We start from the raw sequence: 20,100 nt of genomic DNA, 5'->3' as shown, positions 1-20,100 counted from the left end.
CGTTGCCGAATACCACCATCCTGAACAAGACTCGAAGATACCGCTATCTCCGATGCTTATTTGCAGACTTCGTCCAGGCGATGCTGAGAAACTTGAAACGTAGTATCCCGAACAAAAGAGCCGAAGAGCTGGTATGGGTCGTCGAGATCGTGCGTAAAGAGCCAGGCCGCCGGGAGTTCTATTCTTTTGGGAGCCAGTCTTCTCGCGGAAAGTGTTGGAGTACTGACAAAGGCTCAGAGGTTAGGGGATGACGAGTATGAATAGGATCGTTGACGCTTGACATTCCGACGTCGAACCTGATCAAGGTGAGGGTGAGGGTGAGGTGCTCTCGAGGGTTACCCCGGATTTGCTTCCGCCTTTGTTTACCATTTCATGCCTCGGGGCCATGCCGTCGTCCTCGTCGCCTGCTCTGCTCGACACACGGGGGGGTGGCATGATGCACGACGAATAACCACAAAATCATTCGTATTGCATGTGCGACGGACGAACTGATGCTACTTCGACAAGATCCACGGCTGTTGACCGAGTTCTCGTCGTTTGCCCTCGAGAGAAACCGAGGCAAGTCGACCACTTCGTTACAACTTGTGCATGATCGTCGCGGCAAAAAACTCGCCCCCGGATCTCAGCTCATCGATACCTCCAGAGAGATTCGGAGTGTCGTGAAGCTACTGAACTGCAGCTTACATAACATAAGACAACTCTTCGGATTTCTGGGGAAAGTGTCCAGTCTTCCGGCCCTCCTCGCCTTTGACATGATCCAGGACATACGAATTGACCTCGGACATGGCCTCGGCGCGCTAGTGCAAGCAGTGAATCGCGAGACTTGCCGATCGACTTTTGACCTTGAAAGATCAAGAAGATCTACCAAAATCACGGGGAAAGCAAGGAACCTCTATCATGCTATCGTCCTACTTGAACCACCAACTACGCAACTACCAACATACATTCCTAATCAGCTTAGAAGGCAGAAACCTCTCCGATCGGTAGGATATCATAAGTCCACCCTCAAACACGCCGACCCAGCTCAATCTCACCTCGAGATCAAGGCAGCATAGACGATGATGAGAACGACGATCACACGATTAGCTCAAGCCCCTGCACGGGGTCGATCACGGTTGGGATCCGCTGATCAGTTGACCTTGGAACATGTAAGTATCCTCCACTCCGCACCGAAGATCAGGAAGCTCGGCTGACGGTGATAAATTCTCATACGATGATTTCGTGCTGTTTTGTGCGGGTTGAGTAGTTCTTGTTACGGACGGAGATCTTGAAGGCGTATCGTAGTTCGGTGAGGTCGAGTCGAGGTATGTCATATCTAGACAAACAGCTTCATTCCCCCCCTCGCTTTCGGAACTGACCGAACCACGTTCGGTCATGTGGATAGTCTTGCCGGATTCGACAACACGGAGAGAGACGTTAGACTGGCTTCGGATCGATCTAGAGAGACTACAAAAGATCTCGGACTTGGTAAGCCGACTTCCAACCGACCGGCACAGACTCCTTCTCCCGACGATCTTCTGGCTAATCCTGCTTATTCAAATTCCTGCTCCTGCTTCTGCGTTGTGTGTTACGTGCGGTGCGGCAGCCGATAATACGAGAGACGCTGGCGACGTTTAAACGGAACAACAAGCAATTCCTACCCAGCCTCGGACTCTCAACCGCGGGTATGGATGGGGTCACACAGGGGTCGAAGCTCGTCGGGCAAAAGGTGTCTAGAGAGTCGACGTTGACGAGGAGGTTCTTCGAATGAAAGTTTGACCCAAAAAAGGCTGGAGGTGGGGTGGGTGCAGGGGTGATTCGTCATTCGGGTCCGTGCGGGGTCATTGGTCGTTGATTGTTGTAGATTAGCGAATTTCGGGGATCGACATCTTTCATCCATGTCTATCCATCTCTCGGTGTAGCTCGGTATCGTCTGTGGCAAATCCTCGTACGACCTCGTCCCGGCCAAAGCTTTATCCCCGGACTTCCTTTATCCCCTCGTGCGAGGCCATCCGTCAAGGGAAGGAGAGATACCCACCACCACGGGACGACCCAGATATGTCAACAACAGAGACTTCTTCGAGCTCGATCAGGTTCTCTGGGGAACGAAGTCAACACTGAACTCTGCATCGACATAATCTTCAACAACTAAGGGACTGAGATGAATCAGATGCAAGAGGATTCGTTTGCGACGAGCGCATTCACGATGGGGTCGGACGACGCGGTGAGGTATAGCCAGAGACAACCTTTAACGTGAGTTATGTCGTGGGGAGAATGTCCGGCGATATCGGACTATCAAACTCATCTTTACTCGACCGTCTCCGCCGCTCTGAACAGCTGTTACGAGTGTTCCAGGTGAGTGGGAGGACCTCCCGAGTGCTTCTAGTGGCTAGTGGGTCTTGACTGAACGGCGGTTCGAAATATACCTCTTATCTAGACGCAAACAGAGGTGAGTCGGGGATACCCGCGACACGCCTTCGCGATATGTTGATTAACGCTTGAGGTTTGCGTCAGGTGCGACAAGAACATTCCCTGTCAGAATTGGTAAGCAGATGTAGTTCTCATGTCGTAGGTGCCGGCTGGAGGCTGATAAAGATCTCATCGGGGACGCCGCAGTGTCAAGAGGGGAAAGGGAGATAGCTGTCATGTGGAAGAAACGGTCAAACGGTACGTGAACCTCCCCTGCAACAAAGCCCGACTTCCCAATCGCAAGTGATTGATGTGTAACTACGCCACATACCTCAGCCCGCCCGCACAGAGGAAGCGCACCCGGACCTACGCCTCCACAAACACGGTGGACGGCCTCAACCGCCGAGTCGCTCATCTGGAAGACCAGCTCGCCTCGGTCGTCTCCCAGCTGAACCACGGAGAAGTCCAGGGGGTCAAGCTGATCTCGCCGAAAGATTACAAACCTCTGAACATCTTCGGCGTCGGGGGCTCGAGGAAGGATTCTTCGGAAGGGGTCTTTGAGGAAGGTGAGGAGGGGAGCGAGGTGGGGGATAGTGACGATGATACGCTGGATCAGGAGGCGGACGCTGCGGCTACTCTGGAATTGTCAGTTCAGCTCTACGATCCGATTTCCGTCGTCTAAGCTGAGATTCTGCGTTCATGTTATAGTCTGGCACTCGGCAGGTCACGAGCGAAATCTCCTGGTGGCAACGAGGACGATTTCACTTCCAACTCTCGTCAACAGACTCTCCCGGTCTCACCCTTCAGCTTCAACGCAAGGGATTTAGGAGTGGGATCAAGTAACAACGTCAATACCAACAACAACGGTCTGGCCCTCAACCTCAACCTGAATCACCATCACAACGCTCAACCTCGAGTCAAAGTTAAATTCGACTACAAGGCGTTGATGAGACAGAGCGTGGTAGAGTTGTTGCCACCAGAAGGCTTGGCTAGGCAGCTGGTCACGTTTGACGTGGAATGCGTTTCCTGGTTTCATTGGTAAGTCTACACGGTAATTTGATTCGAAGGGTCAGGCAGTCAGATTGACTATACATTACGTCTGCAGCTGCTATCACGGTCCTTCCATTCGTAAGTCAGACTCTGCAGCTTTTTCTACGCTTCAGTCAGACCGATTGACTCAAAGAGGGTATCTAGTGAACGACTGCGAAGCTTTCTGGAAGGACGGCATGTCGGGCGAGGTCGAACTGAATTGGAGCTGGCTTGCACTCTACTTCGGAATACTGATGGTAAGCAAGGTCGCCATACGGCTTTGATAACATGAAAATAGCTTACGCTGTACATTTCGATAGTCGGCTCTTCAACATATGCCTACTGAGAATCTGCAGCAGTTGTTTGGAGCGCGTGAGTACATTCGAATAGGAAGATCATAGCCAGCGATGCTAAAACAAAGCTTTGCATGCAGCGTCAGCTCAGAACCTCCTCGAAAGCTACTTTGAGGCATGTATGACATGTCTGCAACTGGCCGATTGGATGTCGAATCATAGTCTGTGAGTCCGGCCTACGATAAGGCGGACCACACAAGCTGATGATGATTCTGGGACAGGTTTGCTGTGCAATGCGTTGCCATCATCGTCTCTACGGCGAACCACCTGGGAAAGTCGGATCTGTACTTTACGATGTTAGGAGGTGCTATCAGGTCAGTCCGTTCTTGTCGAGCTCATGGAGCGGATCAAACTGAATCGATGCACAATCCTCAGGGTCGCCCAAGCTCTCAACCTGAACCATCTCGGACCTGATCCTTACCCACAGTCTGGCGATAACAAAGCCCAACGCTTGACACCAAAAGCCGTCATCAATCGAGAAGTCAAGAAGCGTACCTGGTGGCAGTTGGTGATACAAGGTGAATGCGCTGCGACATGGTCGAACCGTTAATCTTGCTGACATTCGCACGCCTCAGACTGGTTTCATGCCGCTTTCAATAGGTGCAATGGTGAGTCTTGGTCTCCGTCCTCGTCGGAGTCATAGCTCACTGCTCGTCCGTCTGTAGCGATATCCCAAAATCAGTTTGATACGCCGCCTCCGCTGCACTGCTTCGACTCGGATTTGCAGACTTTCTCAAACGATACGAAAACCCTTTCCATCGAGGTTCCGACCATCGACTCGCATATCAAGCAATTACTTCGAAGTAAGTGCTGAAAGCCATTCTGCCACAAAGGTAGGCGACTGACGTTGTTCGTCTGATCAGTTGCGATCTGTCTTCACAAGTAAGTGTCGATATCCGTTTCAGAGGACACAATCAAGCTGACATATAATGCGCAGGCTGTATCGCGATTATCCCTACCGCGGAAGTGTACCCTACTCAAGGATAATGGAGATCGACGCGGCTATGCAAGAGGCGATGGACCAGGCACCTGGCTGGATGAAATTCAATCCGGTCGACGGAATGCCAAACCCCTTTCCGGAAGGAATCACGCCTTCCCCGTGGATACATTGGCAACGAATGAACTATCTGGTAGGTACATGTCGTTAATCGCTCGTTGTCACTCAACTGACTGGCCTGGAGACGGTGTTGTAGTGTTCGGCTGCGCACAAGGTCATCGTCCTTCATCGACCTTATCTCGGGAGGGCCTTCCGGGGCGACAGTCGTTACACCTACTCGCGGCAGGTCTGTCATGCTATTCAATATCTGACCTTGAAAACAAGGTTCATCTGACTATCGCCGGTTGCAGACTTGCGTGGCCAACGCTCGAAGGATCCTAACTTGGTTCACGATTTTTAGTTTCGAACCTTTCCGCAAGACTTGGTAAGGGCGCAGCCGCTGTGCATCAATTGCCGAACGCAAGCTGATCCGTGACATACTACAGGACGACATTGGCACATGCCGTGGCTGCCTCGATCATACTCTTACTGGAAATCATGCACGGTGCAGATGCCATCGACGCTTCTTCTCAAGACCTCTTGCAGCTAGTTCTGCAAGCGATCGAGGTCTTCCGCACGGTCAAGCATCATTCGCACATCGCCGACAAGGGTCTGGAGATGCTCACCGCGCTGGTCGAGGGATATCGACGACGGAACGAGCCGAGGCTGCAAGACCCGCGCATGATGAGGACCACTTCGTTCAGCGATCGATCTCGTGCAGAGATGGACAACGCGCTGCACGTACTGGGCAGCAGTCGGGATGAAGCCTTACGTCGGAGATGGTCCGCGTCGGACAAGTCTGTGAAATCGCCTCAGAAGGAATTGGTTACCCCGCCCGCCTTCATACAACCCGTGGAACCGCTCAAGGCGACTCCCATCGCGACGAATACGGTTCACCGAGAAGAAGAGAACGGTCTTCCGCCTCTCCCCGCACCTCTTCAGTCGCCCTTCCAGTGGCTGGCGGCGGCACCCTTACCCATCAGCCAAGGCATGGACATGACCGCCGAGAGCTTCGCAATCCCGGAGTTCGGCGGTATGGACGGATTTTACGATTGGGACATTGGTCTAAGCTGGATGGATGACGAGATTGTGCAACCGCAACTTCAGCATAATCAAGGCATATAGGATCAATCGGCGTGAAACTACGACCCCGGATACGAAATTTACGAGAACGAGATAGGATCGTTAGACATGTCATGTGATGGTGTACGTTATAGGTTAGGGTCAATACAACTGTCCTGATGTTGTGGGTATGTTGCAAGGGTTGTACAAAAGGGAAAGCCTTGATCGTGTTGTCGTGATCGTGAATCAAATTATGCATGTTATGGTCGAACCGTTTGAGTTGTCGGCAGTGCTGAGGTTGTTGCGTATGAAGAGAGACCTGGCGGCAGAGCAGAGGTTGGAGCGAAACTCCAGACCCGGACTTCACCGTCGTCCGAGCCAGAGACGATCATGTCGTCGGATAATTGGAGACTGGTGACAGCTGAAGAGAGATTTGATGGGACAGAACTCAGCACGGAAAGTTCAAGACAGGCTGCAGACCAACTTACCTCCACGATGGCCGACCAGCGTCCGCGCGCATCTACCGGATTCACGATCCCAAATCTTGATGGTTCGGTCTATGGCGAGCAAACAGACGTGATTAGCGAAGGTCGCTTGGCTCAGGGGTGTTCGCGATTTCCGACGCACCATGTGAAGCTGATGCCAATCTCAGCGAATCGATATCCACGGCCCAGACCCCTTCGATGTGGCCAAATAGGGTACTCTTCTCGGTGGCCGTTTCGACGTCCCAGACCTTGACCGTATTGTCCAGAGCACCAGAGACAAGTATCGCCTGCTTGTCGTCCGGCAGGGTGGTCAAGAGAGCGGGCCGTTCAGATGTTGGCGCAGAACCATCAGCCTGGTCCTGAGAACGTCGGTGGCTATCCCGATGGAAGGGTGCGAACGGCGCCGAGCAGGAGATGGGTCCGGACTGGGCATTGTCGAGCGGTCCGTTGTACCCCTCGTCCACGTGCGATAAGGACCGACCGTGAATGCCGGACCTAGCCTCGTCGTCGGACCCCTCGGCTTCGGCTTCCTTGTCGACGACCAACAGGCGGATACTCTGTATCTGCCCCGTATGCCCGGTGTAGGTACGAAGACACGTCTTGGATGCCAAGTCCCACATCTTGACCGTCCCATCATCGCTGGCGGAAAAGATGAACTTGGCCGCCGACTCGGCAGCCAGCGGCGAAGCGGTGTGGACGTTGTGGTCGACGATACTGTTGAACGCTCGATCGGCCGGAGATGTCGTGCCATCCCAGAGCAAGACCGAGTTGACCATGTCGGTATGTCCCCGCAGGACGAAGCAGCCCCCTGTTTTCATGTTCCAGATCTGCCGTAGTCAGAGTTCTTTGTTCATCAGCCACCGACACGCACTGTCGAATAAGATACCCGACCGACAACTCACCTTGATGGTCGAATCCGCACTGCCGCTGGCCAACGTGTTTCGATCGTAGTGCAAACAACTGACCCCCTGCGTATGCCCTTCCAACACCCTCAAACACTCTCCCGTCCTCCAATTCCACACACGCAACGTCTTGTCCGAACTCCCCGTCACGAGCATGGCCTGATCAAACTGCAACGCCCTGACCGACCTCGTATGCCCAAGGAGCGTCCGTACGACCTCGCCGGTATCCAAGTTCCAGACCTTGATCGTCTTGTCGTACGAACCCGTGATCAAAACGGGGTAAGACGGGGTGGACAGGTTGTGCTGAACTTGAAGACACATGACCCCGTTGGTATGTCCCTTGAGGATACGTTCGACCGGCCGACCTTTACGCCAGTTCCGTTCGACCATGAGCCGTTCGCAGTAGACGTGTTTCCAAGGTTTCCGTCGAGCCGGGCGAGGGGAAGGGAGGGGGACGCTCAAGGTTGACCCTGAACGGGTGGTCATCCCCGGTAACGTGTTCGTCGTCGGCACCGCCATCGCCTTTGAATTCGAAGTGCTTGCGACCATAATCCGACCGCTCGCTGAAGGCACCTCTACCATTCCCGCCCGACTTCCGAACTCGCTGACCTCGCTATCCGAACTCGTCTCCATCCGGTTCATCGACCCTGAACACTCGTCCGCGTCGACCCGTCTTCGTTTCACCGAAGGCAGGGTGACGAGAGCGGAGGTGCTCGATCCAGTATCTTCCCGTGTCTCCGGGTTGTGGACGGCTGGACGTTTCTCACCACGGGATTCCGAGGCCGGGTTGGACCCCGATCCGAGCGGATTGGCAATCGGCCGTAGTTCCAACATCGAATGCTCATGATGCCCATGCCCATCATGCTGACCATGCTGCTCCCCTGACTGCTGGTGCTGGTGATGGAGTTGATCCTTGCCCTGTTCTTCCATCCTCAACCTCCTCCTCTCCAACAAAGGCAACCCCCACCCACACCTCGTACACTTCCTCTCGATATGTTGTCCACACATGCGTCTCCAAAGCAGATCATCGTCCGCCAACTCTCTCCACCCTCGACTAACTTGAGCCGCCTTCCCCAAAGAGATCGCATCCAAGAACCCAAGCACCTTCAACGAGACCTCTTTCGGAAAGAGCGAAAACGGATCTACGCGGATGATCTGGGAGAGTGATTCTGACAAGTGGGATAGTTGTGAGAAACAGCACATGGTGAGGATTCCTTCTAGGATGATCTTGCGTTTGGGGTGTGGGGAGGAGGAAAAGGTGGACCAGAGGGAGGTTATCGCGGCTCGTTCGGGGAGGGGGAGGGCGTCCAGGGACTGCGTGAGCGAGATGAACGAGAAAAGTAGGACGGTATTCAGTCAGCTCAGGTCGGATCATGTCAAGAGCACGACCGAAAACCACGCAAGAGACCCCAACCCAACCCGACCTCAACCCCAACCCTGTATCCGGTACTCACCTGCTGCAACATCCCATTAATCCCCTGATCCGCCATACTCTGATGCCGTACACACAACGTCCTACTACTTTCTCCTCTGTTCGAACCGGTACCTAGTCCCGCCGTGGAAGGTTGTTGTTGTTGTATCTGTGTTGTTTGTGTTTGTTGTGAAGAGGATGTCTTCGTCTCTCCTCCGAGTGATGCCGAGTTTGGGTTATCGTCTGACGTCAACGTCGATATCGAGTCCGAGGTCGATTTCGAATTCAGTATCGACGACCCAGCCCTAGCCCCAGCCCCAGACCCAGACCCGGATCCAGCCTCAGAACCAGAAGATTCCCTCAAGCCTGAACCTAGCGGATCACCTTCTCCCTCCAGATCGTTCGTCGGCGTGCTCAAAGGTGTCGTATCCAATCCTAACGAATGCATAGGAAGTGGGAGTGGCAGCGGAAGAGCCGAGGTTGTGGTTGAATTTAGCTTGGCGTGATTATGGTTGTGGTTGTGGTTGTGATTGTGGTTGTGGGTGTGGGTGTGGATCCCGTTCTCATGTTCATCGTCCTGCGAATGAGAATGATGGTGGTGGTGATACCCTGAGCTCGTACTCGTACTCGGAGCAGCAGCGTTCACGTTCGACCCGCTCATGATCTTCTTGACCTCCCCAGGTGTCAACAACCTCCACGAAGGTTTCGTATTCGTATTTGAACCTGATGGCATCGCTGTTGATGACAATGAGGATGACGACGCCGGAGGTAATAATATCGATCTCGAGGAAGTAGCCTGTGACATGATGGGGTCGACTTGCTAATCTTGCGAATCGCAAGCAGAAGGGGAAGGGATGGTGTGCGTTTTCGGACAGGTCCGAGGTGGCGCGGACGGGGGTCGATGTCGTGCTCCCGAGCTAGCTAGCTAGCTGGTCGTCTTTTTTCCCTGCGAGTGGCGTCAATCAGATGGGGGTTGGGGGTCGTATCAGGTAGTCTAGTTCTAGTAGTGGAGTTGGTGGTGATGATGATGGCACTCCTGATTATCTATCAACCTCTTGACCCTTGATTACCTTTGACACCACCAAGCAGGTTCTCGACGATCCCCCCCTTGTGGCTGTTATTTACGCGTCGCCCCTTCTCCAGGTGACAAACGGTTTCATTCCCAAATCCACAACCCGGGGTCCCCCTTTCCTTCGAGTGGCGACGATCACTTTCCGAATCATCCCTGCCATCATCGTCACTCCTCACATCATGACGCTATCATATCTTCCGATAACTCCATCTCGGTATGGCGTATTCCCATCGCCATTCGCCTGTATTCGCACGAGGTACGGCTTCCTAATTCCTGCCTCCCCGGCTTTATTCGCCATCGATGTCGCCATCCCATCCCCTCCACCACTGAGGAGAGGTCGCGTGATCACGCCGGCGCGCGCGTTTCGGAATCTGTCCCATCGGCCATCGGTCAAGGTTCAAAGGGTTCAGCGTAGCGTCAATGGCTTGTATTGTGGTCGTGAGTGATGGCAGTAACATTACGAAAGAATGACATGTTATGCTATGCTATGCTCTTGGTACAATGATGATAATCCCTCTAACGATCACGAGGATACAAACCTCCTCTGAATACAAACGCGAATGCGAATGCGGCCAATGAACCCCCCTTTATATACAACCTCTCGTCACCGTGACCGTGACCGACAGAGCTGAAACCGACCTTCCGCCTCTCAATACAGAGTACCCATATCCACAAAACTCCTCGCAGCAGACACCCTTTCCCTGCGAGTCCTAGTAGGTCGAAGTTGCGAAGCCAGCGCTGGAACCTGGACTTGAGCCGCTTGGGAAGAGAGTTTTGTCGGGACCGGTGTGACAATAGCGGCACCATCGTTGTTACGGTTGACGTCCTTGTTCCCAGCCTGCGACCGAGCTTGAGATTGCGATCCAGACCGAAGTTGAGACCCGCCCGCCGCATTCCCAGCAGGCCGAGAAATAACCTCCCGCTCCCTCCTCCCTTTCGGCGTGGACGCAGGTCTAGGCGTAGGCGTAGGATCCCGGTCAAACTCCTCGATCTCGTCGACGATCATCTCTTCCGCCTCTTTCTCCTTCACTTTCTCCTTTTCCTTTTCCTTAGCCTTCCCTCCGTTGTTTTCTTCGGTGAGAGCAGGGGTTTGGTGAACGGGCTCTCGGGTGTGAAGTGTTTGATGTTTCCCATTAGGTCGAACCTGAGACGGAGAGTCTGATTGGGATCGGGATTGGGAATCGGAGTGAGATTTGATCTGGGGGTTCGGGTGGGATTCGGTGATCTGGACCCCTTCGTCCTGGATGTCAGTCGGTTTGCCTCCTCGTTGTTTCGGTGCAGCAATTCTGAGACAGTAAAACGCAAAGCGAACAGTACGTAAGATGAAGAAAAACGAATGTTTCAGTTTCGACCTCCCTCCACCCGTGCAGAAGAATGATCAAACCGAAGTTCAAAGATGCACTCACTGTGAATCTTGTAAGTCGGACTGAGGGCCGCCTTTCCAGTTCCTGAACGCCTTGACCATCTGTTACACCGCACAAAGAAAGGCGACACGTCGGGGTCAGTCTGATTTTCCAGGATTTCGGAGTCGACGAGAGAGAGGCAAGGAAGAGTCGGGCGTCGCGCTTACCTTGGCATTGACGCCGAATTCATTGCGCTCGAGCGTCCCACCCGGGGTGAACCAAGTACGAAGTTTGTTCGATTGAGTGATATTGTTGACAAAAGTCCAACCCCGAGCTAGATCCGGTACGATCAAATCAGAACAAGGTGGTAAAAGTATGACGAGGTTGTGCTGACCTTTTTTGCCCCGTTTGTTCTTTGCGTCGATTTGTATCGGCACGAGGAAACCGCCATCTGTCATTCGTTCGACCAGTTGTTTAGTGTCCTGAAAGGCGAGGAGAGGAAGACGTCATGGGTCACGAGCTTTGTTGAAACAGAAGAAGAAAAAGACCTTCAAACTTACTTGAGGTCCACAACCTTGGTAATCGAGGTGTCGAAAGAGGTCATCGGTAAACACCTCGATCGGCCTTGAAGATTATCGAAATCTCTCACCTAATCGCTTGCATAATGCGATCTCGTCCGGTAGACACTTCTCGGTATAGCCGACCCATAGTCCCCGACGTAGCAAGGCGATCCCAGGGAGATATGTCTCGACGTGTTCCACAGCTGCTTTCGTTCCGTTGCCGGTCAACACCAGGATGCAGACTGTGCAATAATACGTCTCGGGAAGGTTCTTGGGTTCCAGGTGGCTGTCATCACATCAGAAAGATGCTCAGCTTTCGAAAGAAATGGTCAAACTCCGTTGCAGTACTCACCCGGTACAAGGCATATGGAACCATCGCTCGCAACTCTCGCACGCGACCATCGTGAGGTCCTCTGCCGGATCGCCGCAGACACAAGGCTCTTTGCTGGCTTGCCTCGAGCTCTTGCTCCCTTTCGATCCCTGCTTCTCATTGATGTTCTCGACCGGACGAGATTGTCGCGGGGATCGCCTCTGAGATGAAGGTACTTGCGAACTTTCGGCGGGAACGTCTCGGACGGTATGGGTGATCCGATCAAGCTGGGAGAACGAGGCGATGGAGTCGATATCTTCCTCCCGTTGGTTGGAGAGCGCAATCGCATCGATTTGTACTGGGATTGCCAGGTTAGATAACAGCTTATACGATGATGCAGCGGTAACTTACTCGACTCGTGTCGCTCGATCACCGTGGTCTCCGGGACCGGAACCGAAGAGACTACTCGGAACAGATCATCAAGCCTTTCGGTCAAGCGAACCATTCCATTTTTCCCGACTCACCTGGATCATCGAGTTCGACTTGCACTCCTGGCCGAACATTTTTTGAAAACTCTGCACGAAGACCATTGCTCGATTGACGGTCCAGTTGCATATTGACCGGTTCTGGGTTGAGCATCTCTTCGAAGACGTTATGAATGTCGATTGGCTGCATAGCTCGGCTGTTCTCGCCATTCGACACCAGTGTCGGCGAGACTTCCTGCGTCTGTGATGTCTTTCAGTATATCATCTTCGACCGCGATCACGGAGTAAACTGACCTGCCCGTCTACTTCCATCGCTATGTCATCTTCTTCTCCTTTCTCTTCTCCCTCATCGATATGTGGTCGACGCGCTCCGGCCATCAGCTCCTCCGGAATCGGCATGATAGCGCCATCATCGGCCATGATCCCATAAGGTCGGTACCCATCCGATCCTTCTTGGCTGGAAGTAGGACTGTTCTCCGGTTCCCCTTCTGCGTCGCGATATTCCGGGTCGATAAGACTGCGATCTTCAGCGTCCTGTTTGATTTAGAGACCGAGCATCAGTCCCGTATCAAACAGAAGCGTTTATACATGAGCATTTACCTGATCAGCCGACTGTCACATATCAGAAACGTCCTGTATCAGCTTAGTCGGCACATTCGTTTCTTAGCGGTATCAGACTCACCCAAACGATCTTCCGTCTTAAAGCATCCTCCCGCTGTTCCTCCTGCTCGTCCTCCCTCTTTCGTTTCCCCTTGGTAGTGACCTGTGCCGACCTTTCGACACCGAACTCCATGGCATCTTCTTCTTCCACATGTACTGGTCGGGGAATCTCTTTGATGATCGAGGCGACTTTGACCGATATCCTGAAATATTGGCCCACATCGAATGATCAGCATCCGCGTCAACAAGCCACTTCCATATGCAGATTGTAATCGAAGACGGAAACTCACGAATGATGCCCCGATTCGACGGCCCCAACGAAAGTCCGATCAGGTTTCTCGTTGACCTCGTGTGTGGTAAAGTGCCACTGTTGCTTCTCGAGAGCGAGGGGGACAAAGTTGGGCGCTTCGTAGCTGCATGCAAGATTTTATAGGCCGCCGTAAAGCTGGAAAGAAGGATGTCGGCGGACTTACTCGGCAGGCGCCGATTCGTTGTAAACCAATTTCATATTACCGAACTTTTGCGCTGTCGATGCAGAAACCGTTACCAAATTCAGCTTGCACGCCCATTTCAAGCTGCCAGGGCTGGAAGACGTACCAGGTAACTCCCCCATATTCTGACAGACCAAGATCAGACTCTTCACCAACCTCCTCAACGCCCGTTTCACCTCCCCTACCGTCCTGGTCCCCACCGCAGCGGAAGACGAGATACGTTTAGTCTGGTCCAGGCCGAGGTGAGATAAGTGGTCAGAGATCTCCATCTCTGGGACGCGAATGTCGGTACCCGGGACGAGGGGGTAGTGGAAGGAGACGGTCAAGGTTTCGATGAGACTACGAGGGCGAGATTGGGCCGTTTTGATATCAGTATCAAATCTCGGCGGCAGGAAAGGTAAGACCGAGGGACTTGCTTTTCAGGCTCGTTCGGATCCTAGGTCCCCACACCGCACAGTCATCTACGATCAGCTGAAACGCGCGAAACCCGGGACCAGAAAACGCCCGAGATACGGGAGAGGCTTACGAGGTAGATCGCGAACACGCAAGTCTTCAAGTATTGTTTCTCTACCGCTTCCATGATCCCGTCCTGTGAGGCGAGAACGAACGGTCGTGGATTCATTTAGCGTTAAGGTTGGATAAAGGATAGGGGTACAACTGGGGGAAGGAGAGGGGGACTTACGAGCCATCCGAGGACTTTATCCGCTTCCGGCCTACAACCGTACAAGACAAACCCTTTCGATCAGCCTCGCTCCCATTCTCGAGCTCGACATCGAATCGACGTTCTCGAAGATACTCACGAATACCCCCTGATAAGGCTCTTCACCTTCAACCCAGTCGCCGTCTTCCCATACTGACTAGCCGGAGGAGGTTGACTACCCTCGGCCAAAGCGGCCAGCTCGGCGGGGGTCGGGGCCGAAGGTGCGTGGAGAGGGTCAGGGTTGGGGACAAGGACGACCTTGTCGGTGAAGTTATCATCTGGGAGAAGACCTCTGGTCGTATGTATGGGTCGAGAAAAGGGAGGAGGGATGTCAAAGGATGGGCATTTTGACAGTATCAGTAGGGAATTGATGAGAGAAAGTTTACAAATCAGCTCGACTTCCAGAGCACCTGCAAATCCAGAAGAGACTGACCGTAAAAAGGTCATACACCCAAAAGTAGCCTCGAGTAGAATATTGACTATAAGAGTGCTTTGCGTTCGATTACAGATCGCCGTATCGAGTTTGGTCTTTTCGATCTGATCAAGCTTGGCTTTTTCGGCAGCCTGTTTCGCGGCGGCGGTGGTCTTGGATTTGGCTTTCGAGCGGGATTTCTAGTTGACGAGAGGTCGTTCGTAAGGTTTGTCTATTCTGCATCTAGGAGATTCTGGAGAAGATGAACGGAAGACGTACTTGTGCGGTAGGCATATTGGCGGTTGTCCTAGTAAAATAGCTGGTCCTTTAGCTGATAAGATCTTGATGGCATGATAAGCTCGTCTCTCGAACTCGCAGGCCGAAACAACTTACATATTCTTGACGAGATAATCCTAGAGAATCCGTGCCCCCTGTTGGCGTTGTCCTTATTCGACTTTTATTTTCCACCCTTTCGAGGTCGATTTTGATCAAAAGTCGAATATCGTGAACGCTGATCGAGGTCAGATCGGTATGTCAACCTCCACCTAGTCGGAAGTAGATCCGGAAGTATAGCTGACTCTATCGGACATGTTTTGCACGGGATGTCCGTGATTAGTACCCGTTCATCGGCAGCTAATTCCAAGAAATTCAGTGAACCACCATCCACTTCGAAACATGCTCAACCTTGCATCCTCGCAGACTTCTTAGCAAATTGCTGTCCTGATCATCCAGAGCAGCACATAGGATTCTGCAGGAACGTCAGACATTCATCTTATCATGACGAAGTATCACAATTTTCTGACCCCGTCCCTGACGCCCAACTCGGTGGTCGACTTTCAACTGCCCGACCTTCCTAGACGAGGAACCTCTATCGCCAGTCAATCGATCGTCAGGCAGCTCGATATCGGGGAATGGAAAGAGACCGAGCCGTTAGGTCTCGTTAAACGAATAGCTGTGGACCAGGAAAAGAAGATTGTAGGTAATCTTCGCTATCAAGCCGGTAGCAGCGGCTGCTGATCTTCTTTGCGCGGTTTGTTCGAGATAGGTTGCTTTGGCAGATACGACCCATCGGATCACCTTGACCTCTTTCCCCGAGCCGCGAACGCCCAAGAACTCGGAGGAAGGGGGGAATGCGAAGTCAAACGGGGCAGAGCAGGAAGAGGAGGAAGAGGACGAGGATGAAGATCAGGATTTGAAGGTTCAAGCGCAGTTCCAGGTCAAGCCGGCTAGGAAGTCGGACAGCTGGGTAGGGTTGGAGTTTATGTCCAGGTAAGACAAGTCTCCGCCCATAAAGCTTTAATCTCAATAAGTACTGACCTAGATCTCCACCATCGCGTGAACTTCAATTTCACAGCGGAGTGTTATCAACGCTATCTTCCGGGATCGTCTCCCTACACCCTTCGTCAAATCCCTCCTCATCCTCCTCAACACAAACGCAAACAGGCCGTCTCCCCTCCCCATTGACCTGCGCTCAAACCATCTCGCCGTCACAACTGGTAGTAGCAGGCAAAGAGGTGGACGTATCGATCTGGGATCTAGAGAGGGTGTTTGCCAAGGGCCCAGTACCGATTGGTGAGAAGGCGGCTGGGAAGAGGAAGAAGGGGGAGTTGGAGGATGGGGAGGTTTGGAGGGCGAAGAATGTGAGTCAGGAAAACGAATTCTTGGCATTCCTGCGTCTGAAGATGAGAGTGTTCGGAAACGGGAGATATGTTCAGGGGTGCTAATAAGGCATTCGACGTTCTTTTGGATAGCTACCGAACAACCACCTCAGCCTGAGAACGCCGATTCATCATCTATGTTTGACTATTCTCCCTTCCACTCCTGGCTCTACCACAACCGCGACCTCAACCTCGACCTCGATTGTGACGGGAACCAAGTCGGGTCACGTGAGGAGGTACGATACAAGACAGAGGAAGCCGGTCGATGGGTGGAAAGTTGCCCGGGAGGGCGGGGTTGGGGCAGTACAGGCTGGACTCAACGAACAGTAAGTCAATCTGGCTTTGTAGGAGACTCGTGAAATGGTTGTCGCCGTACTCGAACCCGAGCTGAGGTTGGTCTTGTTGCGGTCGCAGCGAATTGTTCTTTGCGGACACATCATCTTTGCTCGGGTCGATGGACCTTCGAACGGGTAAACTCCTCTACGCCTACCCATCCCAGACATCTACCGCACACTCTCTCCTTCCGCTCGCACCCCTCAGCGAGTACACCTACAAGAAATCCTACTCCCGGTTCTCGAAAACCGCCGAAGAAAGACGAGACCGGGTCGGACTGGTCACCCTCTCTTCCGACGCGACATTGCGAGCGTGCAGTACCACCGCCCCACCAGAAGAGAGCAAGAACAACGTAACTAGGGGAGAGGTACTGGGGATGGTTGGTGGGGTCGGATCGGGCGGAGTTGGGTATTACGGGTCGAGCGAGATGGAAGAGCTCGAAGGCGACGCCGAGGATGAGGTCGTCGGAGATGGAGAGGACGTTGCAGGGGAAGGGGATGGGGACGAGGAGGAGGTTTGGGATGATATGGCTGTGGTTGAGGAGGACGAGGGCCTAGGGAGCGATATGGACGAGGAAGATGACGAGGAGAGCAGCGAGGACGAATCACCTCAGAGGAAACGGAAGGGTGGGAAGCGGTAGTGTAAAGGGTTGCCGATCCTGTAACTGGACGCGCGATCACAGTTGCGAATGGATAAAGGGAATGCAACTTTGATATACGATTTTACGACAGACGTGGGCGCCGCTATGTGCGATATGACCAGTCCATAATAGACATGCGACTCGGGCGAAATGTCGTCATTGATCGTGATGAGAACTTGTGAAAGACGTATTGACGGAACTGAATGAGGTAGAGGATATACAGAACGATTTTTTATTTCTTTTCGCGTTTGCTTTTTTTGCTGTTGTTTTCTGTGTAATGTCTGGGCGGAAAAGAGCGTGATTGGTTTTTCATCCGAGGTAAATCTCGAGACGTCGGTGCGTAAAGAGCGTGAAGCCGTGTTTCAGCTGGGAAAACGAGTGTGGGGTAGTTGTTGTGAGGGGATACCAAACCCAGTAGGAGGACGTAAGATGTGGTTGAGTTGAAATAGGAATAATGCGGGAGGCGAGATAGAGCTATCATCGATGAGAAATGTTCGTAGCCGATCGTTCGACCGAATCGGCCCGCGCCCAGTAGTAGCGCCTATTCCTCCTCTTCGCTGCTAATCTCCTCGAAGCGGGCTTCGGACTTTCGATGGCCCTTGGCGTCTTCCATGAGTTCGAATAGCTTGACGTTCACGTCCAGACACTTGTCGGAAATATCTGCCCTTCCGTAGTAGTCCTCGGCAAAGTCTTCCTTGTTGTGACCGAAAAACTTGAAACCGTCCTCCATCTTTAGTCCCAGAGGTGCCATCAAGTTCATCTCGGGGTCGAACTTGGATGTCTTGGGGGGCTTTGCGTACTCCGCAGTATTGTAACGATAGCAATCGCTCAGACGTTCAAGCTCGCCGCCTTGGACCAAGTCGAGACTCTCCTTGACGAGGTCACCGTAACAAGGCTCGAGCTGGTCGATGATCAAGCAATCTCCCGAGGGATTACGGTGGCTGTAGACCAATCGATACAGCTCGGGCTCGTACTTGTCAGACATTCGAGCCTTGTAGACGAGCTGGATCATCTTCAACTCGGGATGACGACCGTAGATATCCCGGATAAAGTTCTCGAGAGTGGGCTCCAAGAGAAAGGTAGGCATCTTGCGGCGGATGCGTTCCTGCCAGCCGTACCGAGCTTCGGGAGGCAACTCGACACCCATAGCGTGCGAGATATCTCGGGCTGAAGCCCTCGGCCAAGGAATGTATTTGGGACTCCATTCAAAGTGGATTTGAAGGGCCTCAAACTTGGCCGGGGTGGTGAGAAGCCACTCGAGGTAACCCCACTGTGGACAGATCGGAAATCAGAAACTTCAGCGCAGGCGCTACCGGGATATCTTGCGGATCCCCACCTAGCATCACTCACCCACTGCGCCTCCCTGTAGAACCCGGGCGTAGGCAAACAGAACGGCACGTACAGATCCAGCACTTTGAGCGTGGGAAAGTGCTCAGGAACGGGATCGGTAAGGCATTTCCAAGCGGGCATTCGAGGTGTGTGAGAGCATCCGCAAGTGATCATGCCGGGGACCTATACAGTATGGAACGTAGATGAACCGAATATATTGTTAGTGATTCGCTAGGGCACGCGTTTAATGAGTCACACGACTCCAACTTGCCTTGAGCTGTAGATTGGTAATCTTTTTGATGTTCTTGGCGATTGCCTTGACCTTGCTAGCAAAAGTCCCCAGACCGTTGTTGAGGTCGGGCCCGTTCGCGTAATCGACACCACTTTCGTTCAGAGCATCAGGGGTAGAGTGGATCTGTGCGTATAGACGAGACGCATCGTGAATGATCTGCTCCGTTATGGTTCAAGTTCGAACGCGATCTTACCTGTAGCATCCTGATCTCTTTGACGGGAATAGGCTCGAGTTCGTGATTAATTCGCGAGACCCTGAGGGTGACATTGAACATCTTTTCTGGCATAGGACATCCATAGACCGCAATTTGCTTGGACCCGTCAAAGATGCAATCGATGTTGGGTAGTTTTTGAATGAAGTCTTGCAGGCCGGAGCAGTATTGGGAACCGTTGTCGAGAACGTAGGGAGTGATCACGATCTGCCTGAAGATAAGAACAGGCTGTCAGCTCGGCCTGCCGTTCGATTCGGTTGAGCAAAGATGTCCCATGCTCTTACTTGACATGAGCATAGTACTTCGGATTGATGTACTTGTCCGCTTGAAACAACGTGAATGACGAACAGAGACAGAGCGCGGGGACCAACTTCCTGGTGAAGATGTTGTCCCTGAAAGTCTTGTCGACCCAAGCGAGGAACTTGACCGTGGGCGTGAAAGGAACCCACGGATAGACGGCAGTCTCGTTGGACCAGAACTTGGTCCCTTTGCAGCCGCACTTCTCGTGGTGCTTGTGGTCCCGGAATCGAGCGTCATCAGACACGGCATCAACGATGGAATCGATGATTTGATCTGGAACGTGATCCAAGGGCCAAGTAGATGGAGGAGGGTCGTGTGGACCGTAGTACTCGCCGTTGAAACCTCTCGGCCACATGTTGCTTTCCCTGAGGGCATTGTCTCGAAGTTGTTCGATCGTCTTGAGTTGCATCTCTACAAATTCGAGCAGGCTCTTGCCCTTGTGCTCGGGATTGAGGGGATCCTGGTTGCTTGCCATGAGATACATCGTGAAAGGATATGAAATTGATATGTGGATGTGATGCGACAGAACCTGGTTTAGCCGGGTGGAAAGGAAGCTCGACGGTTGTAAGTATCTGGAGGCTCTTCTCATCTACCTAACAAGAACGAGCTGCTCATACCGTGAGGGTGATTTGAAGCTC

At 52.9% G+C, this 20,100-nt stretch overlaps 5 protein-coding genes across 5 annotated transcripts; 2 read left to right on the top strand and 3 right to left on the bottom strand.

The window, feature by feature from the left end:
* Positions 1-1,945: 1,945 nt before the first annotated feature.
* Positions 1,946-6,030, top strand: HD553DRAFT_51483 (uncharacterized protein). The gene is made up of 20 exons (XM_046184282.1): positions 1,946-2,232; positions 2,317-2,334; positions 2,417-2,428; positions 2,494-2,523; positions 2,596-2,646; positions 2,725-3,033; positions 3,097-3,426; positions 3,494-3,516; positions 3,583-3,674; positions 3,738-3,789; positions 3,851-3,935; positions 3,992-4,084; positions 4,146-4,288; positions 4,346-4,378; positions 4,436-4,573; positions 4,634-4,652; positions 4,708-4,900; positions 4,964-5,053; positions 5,118-5,191; positions 5,253-6,030. The coding sequence occupies exons 1-20, from the start codon at positions 2,141-2,143 to the stop codon at positions 5,929-5,931; spliced, it is 2,556 nt and encodes an 851-aa protein (XP_046036099.1). The 5' UTR covers positions 1,946-2,140; the 3' UTR covers positions 5,932-6,030.
* Positions 6,031-6,128: 98 nt separating this feature from the next.
* HD553DRAFT_329049 (putative F-box protein) lies at positions 6,129-8,745 on the bottom strand (the record flags this gene model as incomplete). Its single annotated transcript, XM_046181902.1, has 5 exons — positions 6,129-6,289; positions 6,357-6,425; positions 6,496-7,180; positions 7,256-8,569; positions 8,710-8,745. The coding sequence occupies 5 exons, from the start codon at positions 8,743-8,745 to the stop codon at positions 6,129-6,131; spliced, it is 2,265 nt and encodes a 754-aa protein (XP_046036098.1).
* A 1,642-nt stretch (positions 8,746-10,387) lies between these two features.
* HD553DRAFT_342942 (HORMA domain-containing protein) lies at positions 10,388-14,993 on the bottom strand (the record flags this gene model as incomplete). The annotated part of the gene is made up of 21 exons (XM_046182812.1): positions 10,388-11,024; positions 11,145-11,203; positions 11,309-11,415; positions 11,476-11,563; positions 11,642-11,655; positions 11,731-11,927; positions 11,994-12,309; positions 12,363-12,413; positions 12,476-12,671; positions 12,731-12,970; positions 13,037-13,048; positions 13,119-13,299; positions 13,387-13,509; positions 13,570-13,621; positions 13,694-13,926; positions 13,992-14,023; positions 14,114-14,176; positions 14,270-14,300; positions 14,388-14,579; positions 14,721-14,899; positions 14,979-14,993. 21 exons carry the CDS (start codon positions 14,991-14,993, stop codon positions 10,388-10,390), a joined length of 3,018 nt encoding a protein of 1,005 aa, XP_046036097.1.
* A 483-nt stretch (positions 14,994-15,476) lies between these two features.
* Positions 15,477-17,330, top strand: HD553DRAFT_324577 (uncharacterized protein; the record flags this gene model as incomplete). Its single annotated transcript, XM_046181506.1, has 5 exons — positions 15,477-15,674; positions 15,745-15,968; positions 16,021-16,339; positions 16,451-16,683; positions 16,772-17,330. 5 exons carry the CDS (start codon positions 15,477-15,479, stop codon positions 17,328-17,330), a joined length of 1,533 nt encoding a protein of 510 aa, XP_046036096.1.
* A 541-nt stretch (positions 17,331-17,871) lies between these two features.
* HD553DRAFT_350663 (uncharacterized protein) lies at positions 17,872-19,946 on the bottom strand (the record flags this gene model as incomplete). The annotated part of the gene is made up of 5 exons (XM_046183549.1): positions 17,872-18,600; positions 18,681-18,842; positions 18,916-19,074; positions 19,145-19,373; positions 19,447-19,946. The coding sequence occupies 5 exons, from the start codon at positions 19,944-19,946 to the stop codon at positions 17,872-17,874; spliced, it is 1,779 nt and encodes a 592-aa protein (XP_046036095.1).
* Positions 19,947-20,100: the final 154 nt, after the last annotated feature.

Source organism: Filobasidium floriforme (assembly GCF_021052385.1).
Source record: "Filobasidium floriforme strain CBS 6241 chromosome Unknown HD553scaffold_13, whole genome shotgun sequence".
In the NCBI taxonomy this organism is placed as follows: Eukaryota; Fungi; Basidiomycota; class Tremellomycetes; order Filobasidiales; family Filobasidiaceae; genus Filobasidium; species Filobasidium floriforme.
Note: the sequence above shows the minus strand (reverse complement) of the source record. Positions and strands in the feature narration are given on the sequence as shown.